Below are 21,082 nucleotides of genomic sequence, written 5' to 3'. Positions count from 1 at the left end.
ACTGACCTTCCTTTGAGCAGATTGAGTTTCTGGAGCATCACATTTGTGGGCTCAATTAAACGCTCAAAATGGCCAGAAAAAGAGAACTTTCATCTGAAACTCGACAGTCTATTCTTGTTCTTAGAAATGAAGGCTATTCCACAAAATTGTTTGGGTGACCCCAAACTTTTGAACGGTAGTGTATCTGGAATGGCAGGGCCGAGTTTATTTGCTTCTGCTCCTCTGGAAGGACAGAAATTGTTTGGGGTTTGGTTTACTATAACTTCCCTTATCACCTGATTGAGCGCGAATTCGCGAGATCTCGTAAAAGCCTGTGTTATTTTGCTGAACGGCGGTGGGAATTGCCAGACGGTAAGATAGCGGCGCCGTTCTGCTTCCGTTACGCATCCATTGGAAATAAGAGGGTGAGAGGTTTTTTTTCCATTTGCCGGTCTTGGCTAGACACAATGTGTGACGCGTTTGTGTGCACAGGAATCTGGAGTATCTGTTCCTCAGCGACCTGCCCGGCCTCAAAGATAAAGAAACCACGGCAAACCGGCTCAAGACGGCGCTGCCGCGTCTGGACTTGCGCCTGGACTGAAGACAAGAGAAGTGCTTCCTCAAATATAGAATTGAAATCTGCCCTTTATTTTTGTTGACACCATTTTATTCATCATCAACAATCGTCATATTATTTACTTGGTGTGTTTTGTTTTTTTTTTCAAATGAATTTGGCGTTTGTAAACATCCGTAGCACCAACGCCATAATCATTCATGTCAATAAATATTTCCTGTCGTAGTCCAGTCCTACAGAGTCCGTCGCAATACAGAAGGAGAAACCTTCCATGTCATTTTTTTTCTTTTTTCCCCCGAGTGTGACGCTTTTGAGAGACGCTACCCGATGCAGCTTAGCTTCGTTTGGTTCCTGAGTGTTTGTCCTGCTGGTGGACGTGGCGCAGGGTCTGGGAAGTTACAGACCTTAAATGTTGGGAAGGTGGTAGTTGAACTTGCGCAGGTTGTGGTAGTACTTCTTGGTGTCCAACGCCGGGAAGATGCTGCTGCCCGTCAGCTGAGGCAAACACTGCGAGGACAGCAGTTTGAGAACAAGTTGGAACGTGAGGAGGCGCGACACACTCACCCCAGCCGGGAGGTTTTTGCGTGGCAAGCGCGTCCTCCTGTTGCCGTAGCGATCGTGCTCCCGCCCGCCATGGCTCTTCCCCCGCAGGCTGTCGAAGTAAGGATGCTGCAGCAGCTGCTCGCACGTAAGACGTTCCGACGGATTCATTCGCAGACACGCCTAAAACATTTCCATTTGAAAATACCGTATTAGTTCAGTTCAGTTCCAGTTTATTTGGAACATGCATACGACAATGTAATGCAGCACATATTTCCAGTTGTTTAATTCCAGCACGCCCGAAAAGGAGTAGGAAGAAACTGATCTTATTTAATCCCACCCCTTTTCATACCACAGCAATTGCATCCCATTAACAGAACAGTGAATAAATAAATAATATACAATAGTTAGTTACCAAATATTAAATACATAAATAATCTAACAAAAAATTTTTTTTTAATTATTGTTCTGTGTACTTTGTGAACACTTGTAGTTTGAACAGTCTCTTAAACTGAATCATATTGGGGCTTTGTTTGATTTCTTTGCTTAATTTAATTCCACAGGTTTGAAGTGTTGTCCGTGCATACAAATGTTTTCAATTAGATTTGCAACATTTTTGGAGCCAGAGCCCAGACCTAAATGTAATTTAAAAAAATCCTGTGGGTGACTTAAAGGGGGTAACTCTGCAAGGTCTGGATATTAAAATACTACACATTTGGCACAATTCTGCTGCTGATCTACATTCAACATATTTGTATATCTATATGGAGGGTCAATTGAGACAGAAATTAGTACAATCATATTTAGATAATTATTTAAATGTGTCATTTATTGAAATTAAATATGAGTCATTAATTTAAAAAAAAAAAATCTAAAAAAAAATATATATATATATATATACATACTGCATAATATATATATATATATATATATATATATATATATATATATATATATATATATATATACTGCATAATATATATATATATATATATATATATATATATATATATAATTATTGAATTAATTTCACAATTGCATTTTATATTTTACGATTTAATTAATTTCATGATTTGATTATTTCAAGATTTAATGCCATTAATTAAAATTGGAATGCAAATACATAAGTGTTATTAAATATGTCAATTGAATAAATGCAAAATGATATATATATATACACAATAAATATATATATAAGTATAAATTATAAATAAAAAAATATATAATTATATATATATATATATATATATATATATATATATATATATATATATATATATATATATATATATATATTTATATATACACTACCGTTCAAAAGTTTGGGGTCACCCAAACAATTTTGTGGAATAGCCTTCATTTCTAAGAACAAGAATAGACTGTCGAGTTTCAGATGAAAGTTCTCTTTTTCTGGCCATTTTGAGCGTTTAATTGACCCCACAAATGTGATGCTCCAGAAACTCAACCTGCTCAAAGGAAGGTCAGTTTTGTAGCTTCTGTAACGAGCTAAACTGTTTTCAGATGTGTGAACATGATTGCACAAGGGTTTTCTAATCATCAATTAGCCTTCTGAGCCAATGAGCAAACACATTGTACCATTAGAACACTGGCGTGATAGTTGCTGGAAATGGGCCTCTATACACCTATGTAGATATTGCACCAAAAACCAGACATTTGCAGCTAGAATAGTCATTTGCCACATTAGCAATGTATAGAGTGTATTTCTTTAAAGTTAAGACTAGTTTAAAGTTATCTTCATTGAAAAGTACAGTGCTTTTCCTTCAAAAATAAGGACATTTCAATGTGACCCCAAACTTTTGAACGGTAGTGTATATATATATATATTTGACCATTGCCTTATTTGTTCGACAATTTAATTATCTATTTTATGACTTAATGTGATGTATTATTTCACAATTTAATTATTTATGAGATCAGTGGGCGGATCCTAACGCCTGATTGATAACCCAGCCCTTCCACTTGTCTGTGGAACTTTGATCTAAGAAGGGGAGGAGGACTAGTCGATATTTTGGTCTGAAAGTGCGGAAATAACTAACAAATTCCTCTCCTTTACCTGCTACATGACCTGCCTCAGTCCAAGCAAAGACTTGGACTATGTTTGTGATAGCCCCGCCCACTGACCATGTGTTTTATGTTGCACGATTGCACCAAGTAAAATTCCTGCTCTCAAACAAAGGCAATAAAACTTAAAGCTGCAAGCAGCGTTGGTCGGGTCCGCATTTTGGCTGGTGCTAGTCCTAGGTGTCCCAATACTTTTGTCCAGTGGTAGTCCTGTGTGAGACCTACATAGAGGTTTTTGTTTTGTGTCTCTACGATATTCGTACTGGGAGTTAGAGGAAGTTGTGTCTGTGTTTTTTTCCTAGGTGCTGTGGCACAGTGGTTGTTTTCTTTGAAGGCTCGTAAAATCACAGCAGCGGATCCATTTCACATTGTCATTATAGGGTATTGTGTGTAGAATTTTGAGGACAAAAAAGAAACAATTCCATTTCACATTGTCATTATAGGGTATTGTGTGTAGAATTTTGAGGACAAAAAAGAAACAATTCCATTTCACATTGTCATTATAGGGTATTGTGTGTAGAATTTTGAGGACAAAAAAGAAACAATTCCATTTCACATTGTCATTATAGGGTATTGTGTGTATAATTTTGAGGACAAAAAAGAAATAATTCCGTTTCACGTTGTCATTATAGGCAGCGGAGCAGCATCAGCGCAGCGTTTCTTTGAAGGCTCGTAAAATCAAAACCGTAGCACTTATCAAAACGCTTTCGTCAACTTTTAATCAGAAGGGTTCAATCTCTCTCCTGTAGTAGTTTGAAGCCGAAACGACAAACGCGCTCAGAGGAGATAATGTTTGATGTTTGGTGACCGGATTAAACAAACAATTTGTTTTGAAGGAGGGATAGCAATCTTCCTGTGGATTTTTGCTGAAGGATGTCAATCTATGAAATGTAGGTCCTACGTAGAGGTTTTTGTTTCATGTCTCTAAGACGTTCCTACCGGAAGTTACAAGCAGTTTTGTCTGTGTTTTCCTCTGAGAAGCAGTTTTGTCTCAGTTTTAGAGCGCAATTTTGAGTTTTGGAGTTTTTTTGTTTTTTTTTAGATCGCAATTTCCACCAGTCCCGATGTGTGTGAGAAGTTTGGTGAGTTTTGAAGTATTTTAAAGGGGTCAAATTACAGCTCAAAGAGGCAAAAATTAGTGTTTTTAGTCATTTTTTGTCTTGAAGGGGAAATTGCCAACTTCCTGTTGGTTTTTGCCCGAGGGTGTTAAATTATGAAATGTAGGTCTAAGTGAGACCTACATAGAAGTTTGTTTCATGTCTCTACGACATTCGTACTGGGAGTTACAGGCAGTTTTCTTCCTAGGGGGCGCTAGAGCGCAATTTTTTTTAGGTTTTTTTACTAAAGTGGTTGGGGCACGTTTGTCAAATTTGGTGAGTTTTGAAGCATGTTAAGGGGGGCAAAGTAGTGCGCAAAGCTGCGGAATAATAGTAATAAACCTTACAATAACAATAGTGTCCTTTGTCCATGTATAAAGGACTCCCTGTGGGAGTCCTTTATACATGGTACGGGCGGACCCTAACCTGATTCCGACTTTGATGGGTGAATTTGACATATAAAATCATGAAATAAGTAAATCTTGAAATACATAATTCAATTGTGAAATACATATTTGATTAAATACCGAAAACAAACAAAGTAATTAAATATATATACATTTGCATAATATTTTATGACACATTTATTAACATAAAAATGTTTTGATTATTTTACTTTTTTTTTTTTTTTTTTAAATATTGACATGATCTCATTACCTTCAGGAGACTCAGAGTTTGATGTGACTGGTTTGGATATTTCAGCTCAAAAGATTCCTAAAAGGTAGATGAGAAAAAAGGCTTTAGGCCACAACATTAGGTACGCCGGCCTTGACGAGATCCAAGTTAAGCATCAAAGGTCAGGTGACGCCTGGTCTTACCATCTCTGGTGGTTCAGGGATGGCGAGGCCGCTGAAAAACTGATTGCTGCTGAAAACCTGCTGGTGTCGAGAGATCAGGTCTCCTGCGGAGCACAAAGATCCCCGTCGTCTTTCACAATGTCTGGTCAAAGATCATCTATATCAGTGCTCCCCAACCTTTTTTGACCGGTTTAATGTAGGCATTACTTTCAGGGACCGGATTCCCACTTGTGAAAAATACAACTCACTATAACGCTGAATTAGTGGGAGCCCCGGGTGTGTTTCTTTGCAATGAGATGCTGAAGGAAATCAGCCTTTGGCTACAATCTGTCACATTTATATTTTATATGTTCATTAATGTGCATTGTATCATGTCACAAAGTTAGAACAAATATAATAAATGCCTACTTCCTATGAGGAGTTTTATTGGGGTTAGGGTTAACCCTATAAACAAGCTTATTGGTGTGTCTAGTGCACATGTGTCAAACTCAAGGCCCGCGGACCAGATCTGGCCCTCCATGTCATTTTATATGGCCCGCAAAAGCCTGGAAATAATATGTGTCAATAAAATACCTTATATTTTCTTTCTTATTTTCTAACTGAAGATATTAGGGTTTTTTTCTAGTTTGACAGGGGGAAAAAAATAGTGTCCAATATTGCAACAAATATTATTAGAGATGTCCGATATCGGCCCGCCGATATTATCGACCGATAAATGCTTTAAAATGTAATATCGGAAATTATCGGTATCGTTTTTTTAATTATCTATCGGTTTCTTTTAAATTTATTTAATTTTTTTATTAAATCAACATAAAAAACACAAGATACACTTACAATTAGTGCACCAAGCCAAAAAACCTCCCTCCCCCATTTACCTCATTCACACAAAAGGGTTGTTTCTTTCTGTTATTAATATTCTGGTTCCTACATTATATATCAATATATATCAATACAGTCTGCAAGGGATACAGTCCGTAAGCACACATGATTGTGCGTGCTGCTGCTCCACTAATAGTACTAACCTTTATCAGTTAATTTTACTCATTTTCATTAATTACTAGTTTCTATGTAACTGTTTTTATATTGTTTTACTTTCTTTTTTATTCAAGAAATTTTTTTGAATTTATCTTATTTTATTAATTTTTTTAAAAAGGACCTTATCTTCACCATACCTGGTTGTCCAAATTTAGGCATAATAATGTGTTAAATCCACGACAGTGGTTGATATCGGTATCAGTAATTAAGAGTTGGACAATATCGGAATATCGGATATCGGCAAAAAGCCATTATCGGACATCCCTAAATATTAACTTTGTTGGTCAAAATCCAAATAAATACTTAAATATTTGCTTAAACTTATGGTTTCGAAGCAAGTTATCCATCAAATTGTACACTATAAAAATGACCAATAGATTTTACTGTAAAAATGCTTTACAGCATATTACTGTAAGTTGAAAGAAAAACGACCAATGTTTTTTTTTTTTTACAGTAACATTTTTTTTTAAATCCACGGTCGATGATTTTATGGTACCACATTTTATTATGGTAAAAAACTGGCAACCGAGTTGCCAAAATAAAATTAAACAGCGGTACTGTATTTCTATTTACAGTAATATGTAGTAATAATAATAATAAATAATAATAACATAACACCATATATTTTACAGTAAAAGTCTGGCAACTAAGCTGCCAGTTTTTTTCTGTAAAAAAAAACTGTGGTCAAATCCACAGATTTGTTTGACTTTTTACGTAAAAAAAATGTAAAATATTTAAAGTTAGAGATAAATAACGATAAATACGTTAAAATGTAATATCGGAAATTATCGGCATCGGTTTTTTTTTTTTATCAGTATCGTTTTGGTTTTTTTTGGGGTTTTTTATTAAATCAACATAAAAAACACAAGATACACTTACAATTAGTGCACCAACCCAAAAAACCTCCCTCCCCCATTTACACTCATTCACACAAAAGGGTTGTTTCTTTCTGTTATTAATATTCTGGTTCCTACATTATATATCAATATATATCAATACAGTCTGCAAGGGATACAGTCCGTAAGCACACATGATTGTGCGTGCTGCTGGTCCACTAATAGTACTAACCTTTAACAGTTAATTTTACAAATTTTCATTAATTACTAGTTTCTATGTAACTGTTTTTATATTGTTTTACTTTCTTTTTTATTCCAGAAAATGTTTTGAATGTATTTATCTTATTTTATAAAAATTTTTTTAAAAAGGACCTTATCTTCACCATACCTGGTTGTCCAAATTTAGGCATAATAATGTGTTAATTCCACGACAGTATATATCAATTAATCAATCAATCAATGTTTATTTATATAGCCCTAAATCACAAGTGCTTCAAAGGGCTGTACAAGCCACAACGACATCCTCGGTACAGAGCCCACATACGGTATCGGTATCGGTTGATACGGTATCGGTTGATATTGGTATCAGTAATTAAGAGTTGGACAATATCGGAATATCGGATATCGGCAAAAAGCCATTATCGGACATCCCTAAATATTATTATTATCTAACTTTGTTGGTCAAAATCCAAATAAATACTTAAATATTTGCTTAAACTTATGGTTTCGAAGCAAGTTATCCATCAAATTGTACACTATAAAAATGACCAATAGATTTTACTGTAAAAAAGCTTTACAGCATATTACTGTAAGTTGAAAGAAAAACGACCAATGTTTTTTGTTTTTTTTTACAGTAACATTTTTTTTAAAATCCACGGTCGATGATTTTATGGTACCACATTTTATAATGGTAAAAAACTGGCAACCGAGTTGCCAAAATAAAATTAAACAGCGCTACTGTATTTCTATTTACAGTAATATGTTGTAATAATAATAATAATAAAATAACACCATATATTTTACAGTAAAAGTCTGGCAACTAAGCTGCCAGTTTTTTTCTGTAAAAAAAAAACTGTGGTCAAATCCACAGATTTGTTTGACTTTTTACGTAAAAAAATGTAAAATATTTAAAGTCACAGGCAAATTTGTTAATTATTTACTAGGGATGTCCGATAATGGCTTTTTGCCGATATCCGATATTGTCCAACTCTTAATTACTGATACTGATATCAACTGATACTGATATATAATCGTGGAATTAACACATTATTATGCCTAATTTGGACAACCAGGTATGGTGAAGGTAAGGTCCCTTTTTAAAAAATTAATAAAATAAAATAATTTAAATAAATTCAAAACATTTTCTTGAATAAAAAAGAAAGTAAAACAATATAAAAACAGTTACATAGAAACTAGTAATTCATGAAAATGAGTAAAATTAACTGTTAAAGGTTAGTACTATTAGTGGACTAGCAGCACGCACAATCATGTGTGCTTACGGACTGTATCCCTTGCAGACTGTATTGATATATATTGATATATAATGTAGGAACCAGAATATTAATAACAGAAAGAAACAACCCTTTGGTGTGAATGAGTGTAATGGGGGAGAGAGGTTTTTTGGGTTGGTGCACTAATTGTAAGTGTATCTTGTGTTTTTTATGTTGATTTAATAAAAAAAACAAAAAAAACACCAAAAAAACCGATACCGATAATAAAAAAAAAGATACCGATAATTTCCAATATTACATTTTAAAGCATTTATCGGCCGATAATATCGGCCTGCCATCTCTAGTTACAAGCAGCCCTCTATGAAAACAAGTTTGACACCCCTGGTCTAGTGGGACAGGCCAAAGTTACACTACCGTTCAAAAGTTTGGGGTCTCATTGAAATGTCCTTATTTTTGAAGGAAAAGCACTGTACTTTTCAATGAAGATAACTTTAAACTAGTCTTAACTTGAAAGAAATACACTCTATACATTGCTAATGTGGTAAATGACTATTCTAGCTGCAAATGTCTGGTTTTTGGTGCAATATCTACATAGGTGTATAGAGGCCCATTTCCAGAAACTATCACTCCAGTGTTCTAATGGTACAATGTGTTTGCTCATTGGCTCAGAAGGCTAATTGATGATTAGAAAACCCTTGTGCAATCATGTTCACACATCTGAAAACAGTTTAGCTCGTTACAGAACCTACAAAACTGACCTTCCTTTGAGCAGATTGAGTTTCTGGAGCATCACATTTGTGGGGTCAAATAAAAGCTCAAAATGGCCAGAAAAAGAGAACTTTCATCCGAAACTCAAAAGTCTATTCTTGTTCTCAGAAATGAAGGCTATTCCACAAAATTGTTTGGGTGACCCCAAACTTTTGAACAGTAGTGTAAGTCGGAGAAAATGCAGTCTTTTATAAATTATTCAATGTTTCTCTACGGCCCGGTAGCAAATGCTTCACGGACCACTACTTGGGGATCGCTGATCTATATGACACACCCGAGCAGCGTGATTATTTCAATGTGAGCTGACGCTAGGTGACCTCACCCAGGGTCTTGCGGATCAGGTACAACTGGTCCATGTCGGACTTTCCGGGCCACAGAGGGACCCCGGTCAGCAGCTCGGCGAAGACGCAGCCGATGGCCCACACGTCCACGGGGGGGCCGTACTGCGTGTCGCCCACCAGCAGCTCGGGGGCCCGGTACCAGCGGGTGGCCACGTAGTCGGTGTAGTAGTCGCACGGCCCGGCTGGGGGGGGTTGAACAACGGGAAGCGAGTGAAATGACGTCGGCGTCCACCGGGTGGCGTCATCCTATGGCTTCCACTCACTGAGAATCCGGGCGAAGCCGAAGTCGCACAGCTTGATGACCTGCTGTTTGGTGATGAGAATGTTCTCCGGCTTCACGTCTCTGTGGATACACTGCCAGGGGGGGGCAAAGGTCAGCCGTATAGGCAGGCACTAGAACGGGGGTTAGCAACGTGTTTGCTAACGTTTTTACTGCCGCGCCGCCGAGGGGAAGGAATGCTTGTTAAAAAGGTGCAGTAGAGTCAAAAAAAAGCCAAAAAAACTTACGTTGTGTTTGTGGCAAAAGTTGACGGCTTGGAGCGTCTGCCAGGTGATGCTCTTCACCAGGTGCTCGGGGACGCTAAAACCAAAACTCTTTTAAACAGGTGCTGGGAAACGCTAATAATGATAACAATACTCTTTCCATACGCTTAGAAACGCCAACAATAACACTTTTCAGCATGTTTTCCAGAGAGCTAACAACGATAATTCAGTTAAAGTTAAGTTAAAGTACCAATGATTGTCACACACATACTAGGTGTGGTGAAATTTGTCCTCTGCAATTTACCCATCCCCTTGTTCACCCCCTGGGAGGTGAGGGGAGCAGTGAGCAGCAGCAGTGGCCGCGCCCAGGAATCATTTTTGGTGATTTAACCCCCAATTCCAACCCTTAATGCTGAGTGCCAATTAGGGAGGTAATGGGTCCCATTTTTATAGTCTTTGGTATGACTCGGCCGGGGTTTGAACTCACAACCTACCGATCTCAGAATAATTGTATCTAAGTTATCACAAAACTTTGTGTTTCAATGTGTTCCCGGCGAGAAGACAAAAGCTGTCTTTGATCCTACCAAGCAAAAGGCTGGTAAAACTCCACTGTGTAGGATGGGAAGCAACGTGAAGGTGTTCTGTTTCTTTGATGTATTGTAATCCACAGAAAGATTTTGTCTTGACCCGAGAACTACAAAGCGGAGAGGAAGCAGGACCAGACTCCCCTCCAGGTGACCTTTTTCTTTGAACTTTTTTACAACCTTTTCTTTGAACTGTTTGTAATCAAAGGCGATGGCTGTTGACGACCCCCGCCCCTTAGAAACAGCTGTTGCCATGTAATCAGGGAAAGTCCAAATAAAAGACGAGGCGTACAATCTTTCGTCAGAGTGTGGTGAGACTGTAGAAGAGTACAGTCCAGACCAGTGGTTCTTAACCGGAATTCGATCGAACCCTAGGGGTTCGGTGAGTCGGCCTCAGGGGTTCGGCGGAGGTCAAGACACACCCGACTCATCGTGTAAATAACAACTTCTCCCTATCGGCGAATTGTGGATACCCCCAGTCTTTGCGAGCAATCCTTTTCGAGGATGCTGGACATAAAAACGAAGAAAAGGAACAGACTTTGCTGTGAAAATGACATGAGAGTGGCACTTGGCAAGGTGAAGCCACGCATATCTAAACTGGTCTCTAAAGGGCAACAGCAGAAGTCACACTGATTTGTAGGTGTGTAACAAGGTGATGTTCATGCACGGTTCATTTTCTGCACCAGTAAAAAAAACATAAATTTGTCTTGGATTTGAAAGAAAAAAAAAACATTTTATTTTTCACTAAAGAAGGGTTCGGTGAATGCGCATATGAGACTGGTGGGGTTCGGTTTTGATTGATTGATTGATTGATTGAGACTTTTATTAGTAGGTTGCACAGTGAAGTACATATTCCGTACAATTGACCACTAAATGGTAACACCCGAATAAGTTTTTCAACTTGTTTAAGTCGGGGTCCACTTAAATTGATTCATGATACAGATATATACTATCATCATAATACCATAGTACCTCCAACAAGGTTAAGAACCACTGGTCCAGGCGTCTCTCCTCAATTGAGTCAAATTTAATTCTGTCTCTGTTTAATTCCTTGCTTCTTGTCTTGTTTAATAGATGTCATCAGTGTTTGAACCTGACAGTATGACTCGGCCTGGGTTTGAACTCACAACCTACCGCTCTCAGGGCGGACACTCTTACCAAATGGCCACTGAGTAGGTGTAATACTATTTTCCTTTAAGGGGATGCTAACGTTATGCTAACAACTATTTTCTCCATAAGGTCGGAATTGCTAACAAGGATAATACTTTTCAGCATGTGCTACGATTGTTGGATTGCTACAATATGTTGTGATATTGTCGACTTTAGTTTCTGGGGGAATAACTTTGCTCTCGTTGAGTTACTGGGACCCCATGCGGCCTATCCTGATCGCAGACGCTCGACACACAGCGGGCTCAGGGGTCAATCGTCTTTCAGAGTCGCCGTGGAAACGTGAAGGCGGTCACGTGACTCGCAATTCATAACAACGCCATGTTGTGTCCAGCAGCGTATGAAATGGTGACAGCGCCCCGCCAGCTGAGCCCGCTGGGAGAGCGTCACTGTAAACATTCCCGGCGGAACGCGGGTCAGCTTCCCAGGAGACCAGAGCATCGGCCAGGGGGGCAAAGGGGGGAGCAGGGCAGGACAAAGGCGAGCGAGGCCGGCCCGCACATACTGTATGTAAGTCACCAGGACATCAAACGATCACCACTATGACTTTGTCACACGCCTAACGCAGCTTGCCAAATAGTGAGCCCTTTTGACGAGGATGTGCACAATTTAACGAATAGTCCTGATCAGAATAAACTTGTCATTTAACAAGAATAATGTCATTGTTTTATGAGGAAACTCCTAATTTCATAAGAATACAGTCAGTCGTTTTACAAGAAGTTGCCGTTTTATCAGAATAAAGACGGAATTAAAAAAATTAAAGCGGCTATTTTATTGAAAAAAATGAAGGAAACAATTCAAAATGTTAAAGTTACAATTTCTTGTGGATTACATCGTGACCAAAAAGGTTTTTTTAAATTTACAATTTCTTTAGAATGAAGACGTAACTTTAAGAAAATAAAGTCACAAAGAGGCTAAAGTCATAATTTTACAGGAACATTTTATGAGAATAAAGTTGTAGCTTTGAAATTTTTTTGAAACTTTCCCCTAAAATTGTCCCAACGTCACTGATCGTAATTTTGTGAGAATAAAGTCAAAACAGACTTTTTACACGAAAAAAGTTGTCATTTTACATGTAAAAAGTTGTCATTTTCCACGAAAAAAAGTTGTCATTTTCCACGAAAAAAAGTTGTCATTTTACACGAAAAAAAGTTGTCATTTTACATGAAAAAAGCTGTCATTTTACGCAAAAAAAAAGTTTTAATCATAAGAAGTTGTCATTTTACACATAAATTGTCATTTTACAGATTAAAAATGTTTAATTTTACATGTTAAAAGTTGTCATTTTACACATAGGTTTTCTTGTAAGAAGTTGTCTTTTTACACAAATTGTCATTTTACTTGTTAAAGTTAAAAGGTGTCATTTTACACGTAAATTGTCATTTTACACATAAATTGTAATTTTACACATCAAAAGTTCTCATTTTACTCATATGAAGTTATCATTTTACAACTTAAAAGTTGTCATTTTACATGTTAAAAGTTGTCATTTTACTCACAAGAACTTATTTTACAAATTAAAAGTTGTCATTTTACACATAAGTTGTAATTTTAATCATAAGTTGTCATTTTACACATAAATTGTCATTTTACATGTTAAAAGTTGTCGTTTTACACATCGGTTTTCTTGTAAGAAGTTGTCATTTTCCACATAAGTTTGTCCACAAATAAAAAGGTGTCATTTTGACCATGATAAAGAAATACTTTACAAGGGTGAGCAAGACTGCTCGCGCTTGTGTTGGAATTTTTTAACAATCACTCTTTAAAATTAACGGGATTTTTTCCGAAAAAAAAAAGAACAAAACAAAAAAAAAAACACATTAAAAATGTTTCCTCCCTCAGCCTTTAAACCTAATTTTAGTTTCTCCAACCAAAATTGGATATATTTTTGGACTTAAAGTCTGCCTAGCAACAAGCGACAATGCAAACATGTGACACGAGCAGGAAAGAAATCCACTTGATCTACGAGATTTCATTGGGTTGGCAAGTGATTTTTGCAGCGTGAGGCGAGTCACCCACCCTCGGGGGTGTCGGTCCAACTCGTGGAGAACGGTGTGGTCGCAGTACTCGAACACCAGGTGAAGCTTCCTCTTGCGTCGGAACACCTCGATGAGATTGACCAGGTTGGCGTGTTTGAGTTGCTGCGTGAACACAAACACGTTCACACATGAGATCACAGCAGCGACACCCTCTTTGCTCGCCCGACTCTAAGCGTTAATAGGCGGTAATAAACATGCCGTCGCCCCTGGCAACCGGCCCCCATCCTCTCCTATTTATGAGCTCCTGGTGTTTGGGAGGCCGCTGCCACTCCCTCCTGCTGCATGACTAATTAAACATTTAACAAGCGCACGGCACATCGCTGATAGTCTGACTAAATAAGACTTCAGTCGGCACGCAATTTCAAAATAAAAGCCTGAGATGACGTCTTATTAGTAACACAATTTATTCATTTCATTGATGTGAACAGAAACTGGTCAACTCTCACCTCACACTTTGAATAATACCCTTAAGTATACAAACAATAATACAAGGAGATTTCTACACCAAAAATAAATAAATATATACATATATTGCACTAGTTTCTGAATTTTATCTAATATAAAAGTAATAAATAATAATATTTTCTAATATAATAATTATATATTATATATATATATATATATATATATATATATATATATATATATATATATATATATATATATATATATATATATATATATATATATATATATATATATATATAATAAAATAATTCAATCTTCAACCCTAACCCAAAAAATTCGCACTGTGATGATGGAAATTATGACTATGTCTATTATATCTGTTTTATTTCAACTAGTAGACTATTTTAAATTAACATTAAATAAATGTATCCACAAGATTCACTTTTTACTTTATTTTTACCAGTGATTTACTAAAATTTGATTGTTATAAATATTTAATAGGCAAGGCAAGTTTATTTATAGAGCACAATTCGTACACAAGGCAACTCAGTGCTTTACAGAAAATTACAAAAAGCATAAAAGCAATCAAATTTAAATCAATATTATTATAAATATTATCAATATTATTCAATGTATTATTGCATTTTTTGATGATTTTATTTTGTGACATTTGCCAATATTTATTAATTGAGCTAATAATCACTAAGAAAATACTTGTTGAAAACATTGTGTCCAAAATGTTAATTTAAGTTTATTTAAGTGGACTATTCATTAGGCACACCAGCACAATCAGAACTACAAACAAAATAATAATTAAAAAAATACTGTTATCTTAGAAAATACTTGTCTATTGGATGTTGGTAAGTGCGAAGGCGTGTGTACCTAATGTTGTGTCCAGTGATGAAAAAATATCAAAGATGAGGCAAAATGTGTTTGGTGTGTAGACCTTAAGCATCCTGATCTCCCTCAGTGCGATCTTCCTGATCATGGGATCGTCCTCAGACTCCACAAATTTCTTGATGGCCACAATCTGGCCCGAGTCTCTGTTCCGACACTTGAAGACAACGCCATACGATCCCTCACCGATCTTGCCGATCTTCTCGTACTTCTCCATCCTCGAAAAGGAGGAAAGTCTCTAGGACACATGAGGGAGGGTTTTGAGTCAACTGTAGCACATATGAAAGGCCTTTGTGAAGACGACCAACGCTCAGCTCTGCCTGAGAGGTATTTATTAAATCAAGCTCATGATTATGGTTTAATAAACTAAATATTAAAAGCTAAAAAAAAAATAAACACACTGTTTAGGGAAGTGACAGTTTTATTTAAAAATGAGCTTTTTTTAATTGATCTTTTGCATGGGATGTCTGTCATAGTAGAGAAGGGATTCATACAGGCCCATTCCTGGGTGGATGTACCGTAATTTCCGGACTATAAGCCGCTACTTTTTCCCCTCGTTCTGGTCCCTGCGGCTTATACAAGGGTGCGGCTTATTTACGGCCTGTTCTTCTCCGACACCGACGAAGAGGATTTCGGTGGTTTTAGTACGCAGGAGGAAGACGATGACACAATGATTAAAGACTGACTTAGGCTGGTTATTTTGATAACGTACAGGCGAGCACTTTGTATTACTTTGCACCGTTGTATTATTTGTACTCTGCATGAATATTGTTCGCCATGTCAAATATGTGAAAGTTTGATTGAATGATTGAAAGATTTATAGTTAATAAATGGGACGCTTTGCGTTCCCAAACAGTCATCTCTGTCCCGACAATCCCCTCCGTGGTAGCAGGAACCCCTATATACTACGCTAATTGCACATCAAAACCCTGCGGCTTATAGTCGGGTGCGGCTTATATATGGAGCAATCTGTATTTTCCCCTAAATTTAGCTGGTGCGGCTTATAGTCGGGTGCGGCTTATAGTCCGAAAATTACGGTAATCATTTTGCAATGCAATCTGCTGAAAATTATGGAAACCGCCACTCTTCATGGCGACTGACGCTTAAACACTTCTGAACATGTTTTAAGACACCCAACACTCTACTACCATCTGGTGGCCAAAGTGGATAGTGCATGCCTCAAATTCGTCAGGTTTCATGTGTCCGAATAAGTGACAGACATGTAAGTTAACTGTTTTAAAACCTTCCTGGATGACATTCTGAAAATAAAAATTAGAGATGTCCGATATTATCGGCCGATAAATGCTTTAAAATATAATATCGGAAATTATCGGTATCGGTTTCAAAAAGTAAAATGTATGACTTTTTAAAACGCCGCTGTGTACACGGAATGCAAGGCATACTTGGTCAACAGCCATATAGGTCACACTGAGGGTAGCCGTATAAACAACTTTAACACTGTTACAAATATGCGCCACACTGTGAACCCACACCAAACAAGAATGACAAACACATTTCGGGAGAACATCCGCACCGTAACACAACACAAACACAACAGAACAAATACCCAGAACCCCTTGCAGCACTAACTCTTCCGGGACGCTACAATATACACCCCCCGCTACCCCCTAGAACCCTGCCCGCCCAAACCCCGCCCACCTCAACCGTCCCAAATTCCAAGCTGCTGTTTTGAGGCATGTTAAAAAAAAATAATGCACTTTGTGACTTCAATAATATGGCAGTGCCATGTTGGCATTGTTTTCCATAACTTGAGTTGATTTATTTTGGAAAACCTTGTTACATTGTTTAATGCATCCAGCGGGGCATCACAACAAAATTAGGCATAATGTGTTAATTCCACGACTGTATATATCGGTATCGGTTGATATCGGAATCGGTAATTAAGAGTTGGACAATATCGAAATTTCGGATATCGGCAAAAAAGCCATTATCGGACATCTCTAATAAAAATGCATTTGTGTACAAATATTGTGGTCTTTTGTTAAGCTAATTTCAATCAAAACAAACAAGTCATCACCTGTAATTAATCATGATTAAACCAAATTCCAGAATTTTTATTCATTTATTTAATTTTTTTAAATATCATGAGACAGCCCTAATTTTGACACAAACATCAATTATGGAAACCACCACTCTTAACAGCGACCGAAGCTTAAACACTTGTGAACATGTTTCAAGATACCCAACACCTTACTGCCATCTGGCGGCCAAAGTGGATAGTGCATGTCTCAAATTTGTCACGTTTCATATGTCAGGTAAATTGCGACGAATGGGGCCATATGAATCCCCTTTCTATTGTAAATCAGTGCTTCTCAAATAGTGGGCGGGGGCCTTCCTGTGGTGAGAGGCAATAGCGCATACCTTTACACATACAGAAAGATAAACATTTGCTTCAGTGCTTCTAAAATAGTGGGGCAGTCTGGCCTCCTTAGGGGGGGTGCCATGATGTGTGTGTGTGTTCTTGTATTTCTATCCTTCTTGAGACATCAACAAGGAAAAGTACCTTTCATATGAAGACCGGTGAACAAGTTAGGACCGAAATCATGGTCCCAAAACGGAAAACCATTGCATCTAATAGAGAATTTCTCATTTGCACCCCCTGGTGGTGAAATCCATCAAAATTAGGGTGGTCCCAAAAAGGAGGGATTTTTCAAATTGACAGTGTGTCGGTTTTAAAAGTGCTCCCCCTCTGGCCAACATATGAAATAACAAGGGTGTGTAAAAATGTGAAATGTTCCCCCTCTGGTCAACATATGAAATAACAAAGGTATGTAAAAAATGTGAAGTGCTCCCCCTCTGGCCAACATATGAAATAACAAGGGTGTGTAAAAATGTGAAGTGCTCCCCCTCTGGCCAACATATGAAATAACAAGGGTATTTAAAAAATGTGAAGTGCTCCCCCTCTGGCCAACATATGAAATAACAAGGGTATGTAAAAAATGTGAAGTGCTCCCCCTCTGGCCAACATATGAAATAACAAGGGTATGTAAAAATGTGAAGTGCTCCCCCTCTGGCCAACATATGAAATAACAAGGGTATGTAAAAAATGTGAAGTGCTCCTCCTCTGGCCAACATATGAAATAACAAGGGTATGTAAAAAATGTGAAGTGCTCCTCCTCTGGCCAACATATGAAATAACAAGGGTATGTAAAAATGTGAAGTGCTCCCCCTCTGGCCAACATATGAAATAACAAGGGTATGTAAAAATGTGAAGTGCTCCCCCTCTGGCCAACATATGTAGGCTTAAGACCCACCTTTTTGATTAGGCTTTTACCAGATATTATTTTATTGAAGTCATGTGTATTTTACTTTTTATCCTATTAGTTATGCAAGATTTTATTTAGTTATATTTATTTATTTACCGTATATATATATATATTTTTTTTTTCTATTAATCTTCATATGTCTTACTTGTATTTTATTCTTTATCTCTACACATGGTTCTTACTATTTCACAAGTTGTATTATTTTTATTTTCCAACGTTCCTCAGATTTTGTATATATTTTTCAAATCACCTGACATGTACACTGTGTATATGTACATAATTTATCAATTTTTTAACGTAATTTTAACGTTACAGGTTATATATCTTTTATTATTGAATGTATGGCTTTTTGTGCCATCCATTTGCCTTTTTAAAGCATTACATGATTCAATTCTTTAAGATGTCAATAAACTTCTCAGTCAATCAATCAAAAGCCATCTGCCTCAGGGGTTATCGGCCGTGCTTGTGGGGGCGCTTTTGTGTCAGCGTCCTGGTGGCCATGGTCTGATGACCTCCGGGTGCAGATGGCTCCCGTGATAGTGTTTACTCGCATGTCTCCTCTGTACTCAGCCATGCAATCATTGGTCCATATAATTGCACATGTGTGTATGTTGTGTGTATTTGTGTTTAGTATCTGTGTCCATGCGTACGTTTGTGACAATGGGGGATATGGGTCACTGGGGTATTGTTTTTAACTTTGTAAAGCACTTTACGTTGCATTTCTTTTATGTATGAAAAGCGATTTATAAATAAAGCTTGATTTGTGTAAGTGTGTGTAAGAAATTAAAATGCGCCTACTTTGGTCAAAATTAACAAAATAAATAAATAAATGAATATGTACCGTATTTTTCAGACTATAAGTCGCAGTTTTTTTCATAGTTTGGCCGGGGGTGCGACTTATACTCAGGAGCGACTTATGTGTGAAATTATTAACACATTACCGTAAAATATCAAATAATATTTAGCTCATTCACGTAAGAGACTAGACGTATAAGATTTTATGGGATTTAGCGATTAGGAGTGACAGATTGTTTGGTAAACATATAGCATGTTCTATATGTTATAGTTATTTGAATGACTCTTACCATAATATGTTACATTAACATACCAGGCACGTTCTCAGTTGGTTATTTATGCCTCATATAACGTACACTTATTCAGCCTGTTGTTCACTATTCTTTATTTATTTTAAATTGCCTTTCAAATGTCTATTCTTGGTGTTGGGTTTAATCAAATACATTTCCCCAAAAAATGCGACTTATATATGTATTTTCCTTCTTTATTATGCATTTTCAGCCGGTGCGACTTATACTCTGGAGCGACTTATACTCCGAAAAATACGGTATATAGAGACATAATAACTTAAAAATAATGAAGATTAAAAGCCAATTACAAACAAAAAATAAAAAAAATTGACTAAAAGCTTACCTTTTTTATATTTGCATAGTATGTATATATTATTAATGTTGAAAATAAAAATCTTTATATATCTAGAATGGGTGGTCCTAAAGAGTAGGCATTTTTCGGAGGTCTCAAGAAGGTAACAAATACAAGAGTGTGTGTGTGCGCGCGTATCTTGACACATACAGATAGGTAAACGTTCACTTCGGGGCGTAATAACACCTTTAGTGCTGGCAAAGCACTATCTTGACTAGGGCTGTCAAAATTAGCGAGTTAACTCAGGTGCTTAATCACAAAAAAAAAATGTCATTAACCATGAACACATTTTGATTAATCATGCAATTTATTTTGGCCAAACAAGCCCTTTTACGGTCAGTGAATAGATCATTGCATACGTCCGTACAAAAATGAGTGAGGAGAAAATACAGCCTGAAAAAAAACTTTAGCTAAAACTGTACTAAGTTTTGTGCGAATAAATGACATACATTTAAATAAACTGCTTTAAAACGTTCCTGGATGACATTCTGAAAATAAAAATGCAAATATTGTGCTCTTTCCTTAAGCTAATTTCAAACAAACAAGTCATCACCTGTAATTAATCATGATTAAACCAAATTCCAGAATTTAATTTAAAAAAAAAAAAAAAAGAGACAGCCCTAATCTTGACACATACAGGTAAAAAAATAATATTAACTTCAGGGGGCAGGGGGAGTGTAAAAAAAAATAAAAAATTGAGAACCCCTGCATTAGATGGATTTAGCAGCTTTGTGTTACTGGAAGTGTTTGCATCATTAGAGCTGTCAGTCAGATTACTACATAAAGCACACAAAAATTAGCAGAGTAAGTCATCTCCCCTGAGGGGGTCGCACCGTGACTATACAACACAAAAACAAACTCAAAGTGGTGCTTGGAGGAGATTTGCAAGCAAAGTGACAAACTTAACCAGGCATGAACATCATTAAAGGTTTCGACTTACTTTTGGAAGATTAGAAATGAAGACACATGTACTCGAGAGAAACTCAACAGGTTTCCTCCCCTTGCCAGGCTCAGATGTGATGTGAAGACTCGGCCCTTCCTTACTCGCACACTTTTTGCATGGCTAACCTGCAACATCCAGTCATGCCTTCAAAATAAAACATTGCCTCGTTGCACATTTCAATCGATCTCTCGACACGTGGAGGATAAAAAGCACAAGGAGCATGCGAGTGTGTTCGGCAGCGACACAACTTGTATTATTTTGTGTGTCCGAGAATCCCAGGGAGCATCAACTTGTGAAGCCACTAATCATCTTTTAATTTGAAAGCCAGAAAGCTACC

The 21,082-nt window shown here is 37.1% G+C and overlaps 2 protein-coding genes across 3 annotated transcripts in view; one reads left to right on the top strand and one right to left on the bottom strand.

The window, feature by feature from the left end:
• The window catches only part of dmac2l (distal membrane arm assembly component 2 like), a 10,755-nt gene extending 9,977 nt beyond the window's left edge, over positions 1-778 (top strand). Inside the window, exon 5 of the mRNA XM_062041222.1 lies at positions 472-778. Coding sequence (XP_061897206.1) covers positions 472-580 — 109 coding nt within the window. The 3' untranslated portion in view covers positions 581-778. The remainder of the gene's footprint in view (positions 1-471) is intronic.
• On the bottom strand, positions 457-21,082 carry cdkl1 (cyclin dependent kinase like 1 (CDC2 related kinase)). Of its 2 annotated transcripts, XM_062041220.1 has the most exons (10): positions 20,743-21,082; positions 15,128-15,314; positions 13,754-13,875; positions 10,008-10,080; positions 9,764-9,854; positions 9,482-9,682; positions 5,091-5,173; positions 4,930-4,986; positions 1,118-1,276; positions 457-1,060 (listed from the first exon to the last, which is right to left on the bottom strand). In XM_062041220.1, the coding sequence occupies exons 1-10, from the start codon at positions 20,877-20,879 to the stop codon at positions 959-961; spliced, it is 1,212 nt and encodes a 403-aa protein (XP_061897204.1). In that variant the 5' UTR covers positions 20,880-21,082; the 3' UTR covers positions 457-958. The 2 variants fall into 2 exon arrangements, with proteins under 2 accessions (XP_061897204.1, XP_061897205.1); XM_062041221.1 differs by having other exon boundaries at positions 457-1,276; positions 15,128-15,316; positions 20,743-20,807.

Source organism: Entelurus aequoreus, linkage group LG03, assembly GCF_033978785.1.
Source record: "Entelurus aequoreus isolate RoL-2023_Sb linkage group LG03, RoL_Eaeq_v1.1, whole genome shotgun sequence".
NCBI lineage: Eukaryota > Metazoa > Chordata > Actinopteri > Syngnathiformes > Syngnathidae > Entelurus > Entelurus aequoreus.
The sequence above is the reverse complement of the archived record's forward strand: the minus strand, read 5'-3'. Positions and strand labels throughout refer to the sequence as shown.

Bases quoted from the DNA above. Each gene is read 5' to 3' on its own strand.
- cdkl1 (XM_062041220.1), bottom strand. From the start codon at position 20,879: ATGTTGCAGGTTAGCCATGCAAAAAGTGTGCGAGTAAGGAAGGGCCGA. The intron at 10,081-13,753 runs GTGGGTGACTCG...TTTTGGTTTTAG, and splicing joins TTGGACCGACACCCCCGAGG to CGTCCCCGAGCACCTGGTGA. The intron at 4,987-5,090 runs GTAAGACCAGGC...TCTACCTTTTAG, and splicing joins TCCCTGAACCACCAGAGATG to GAATCTTTTGAGCTGAAATA.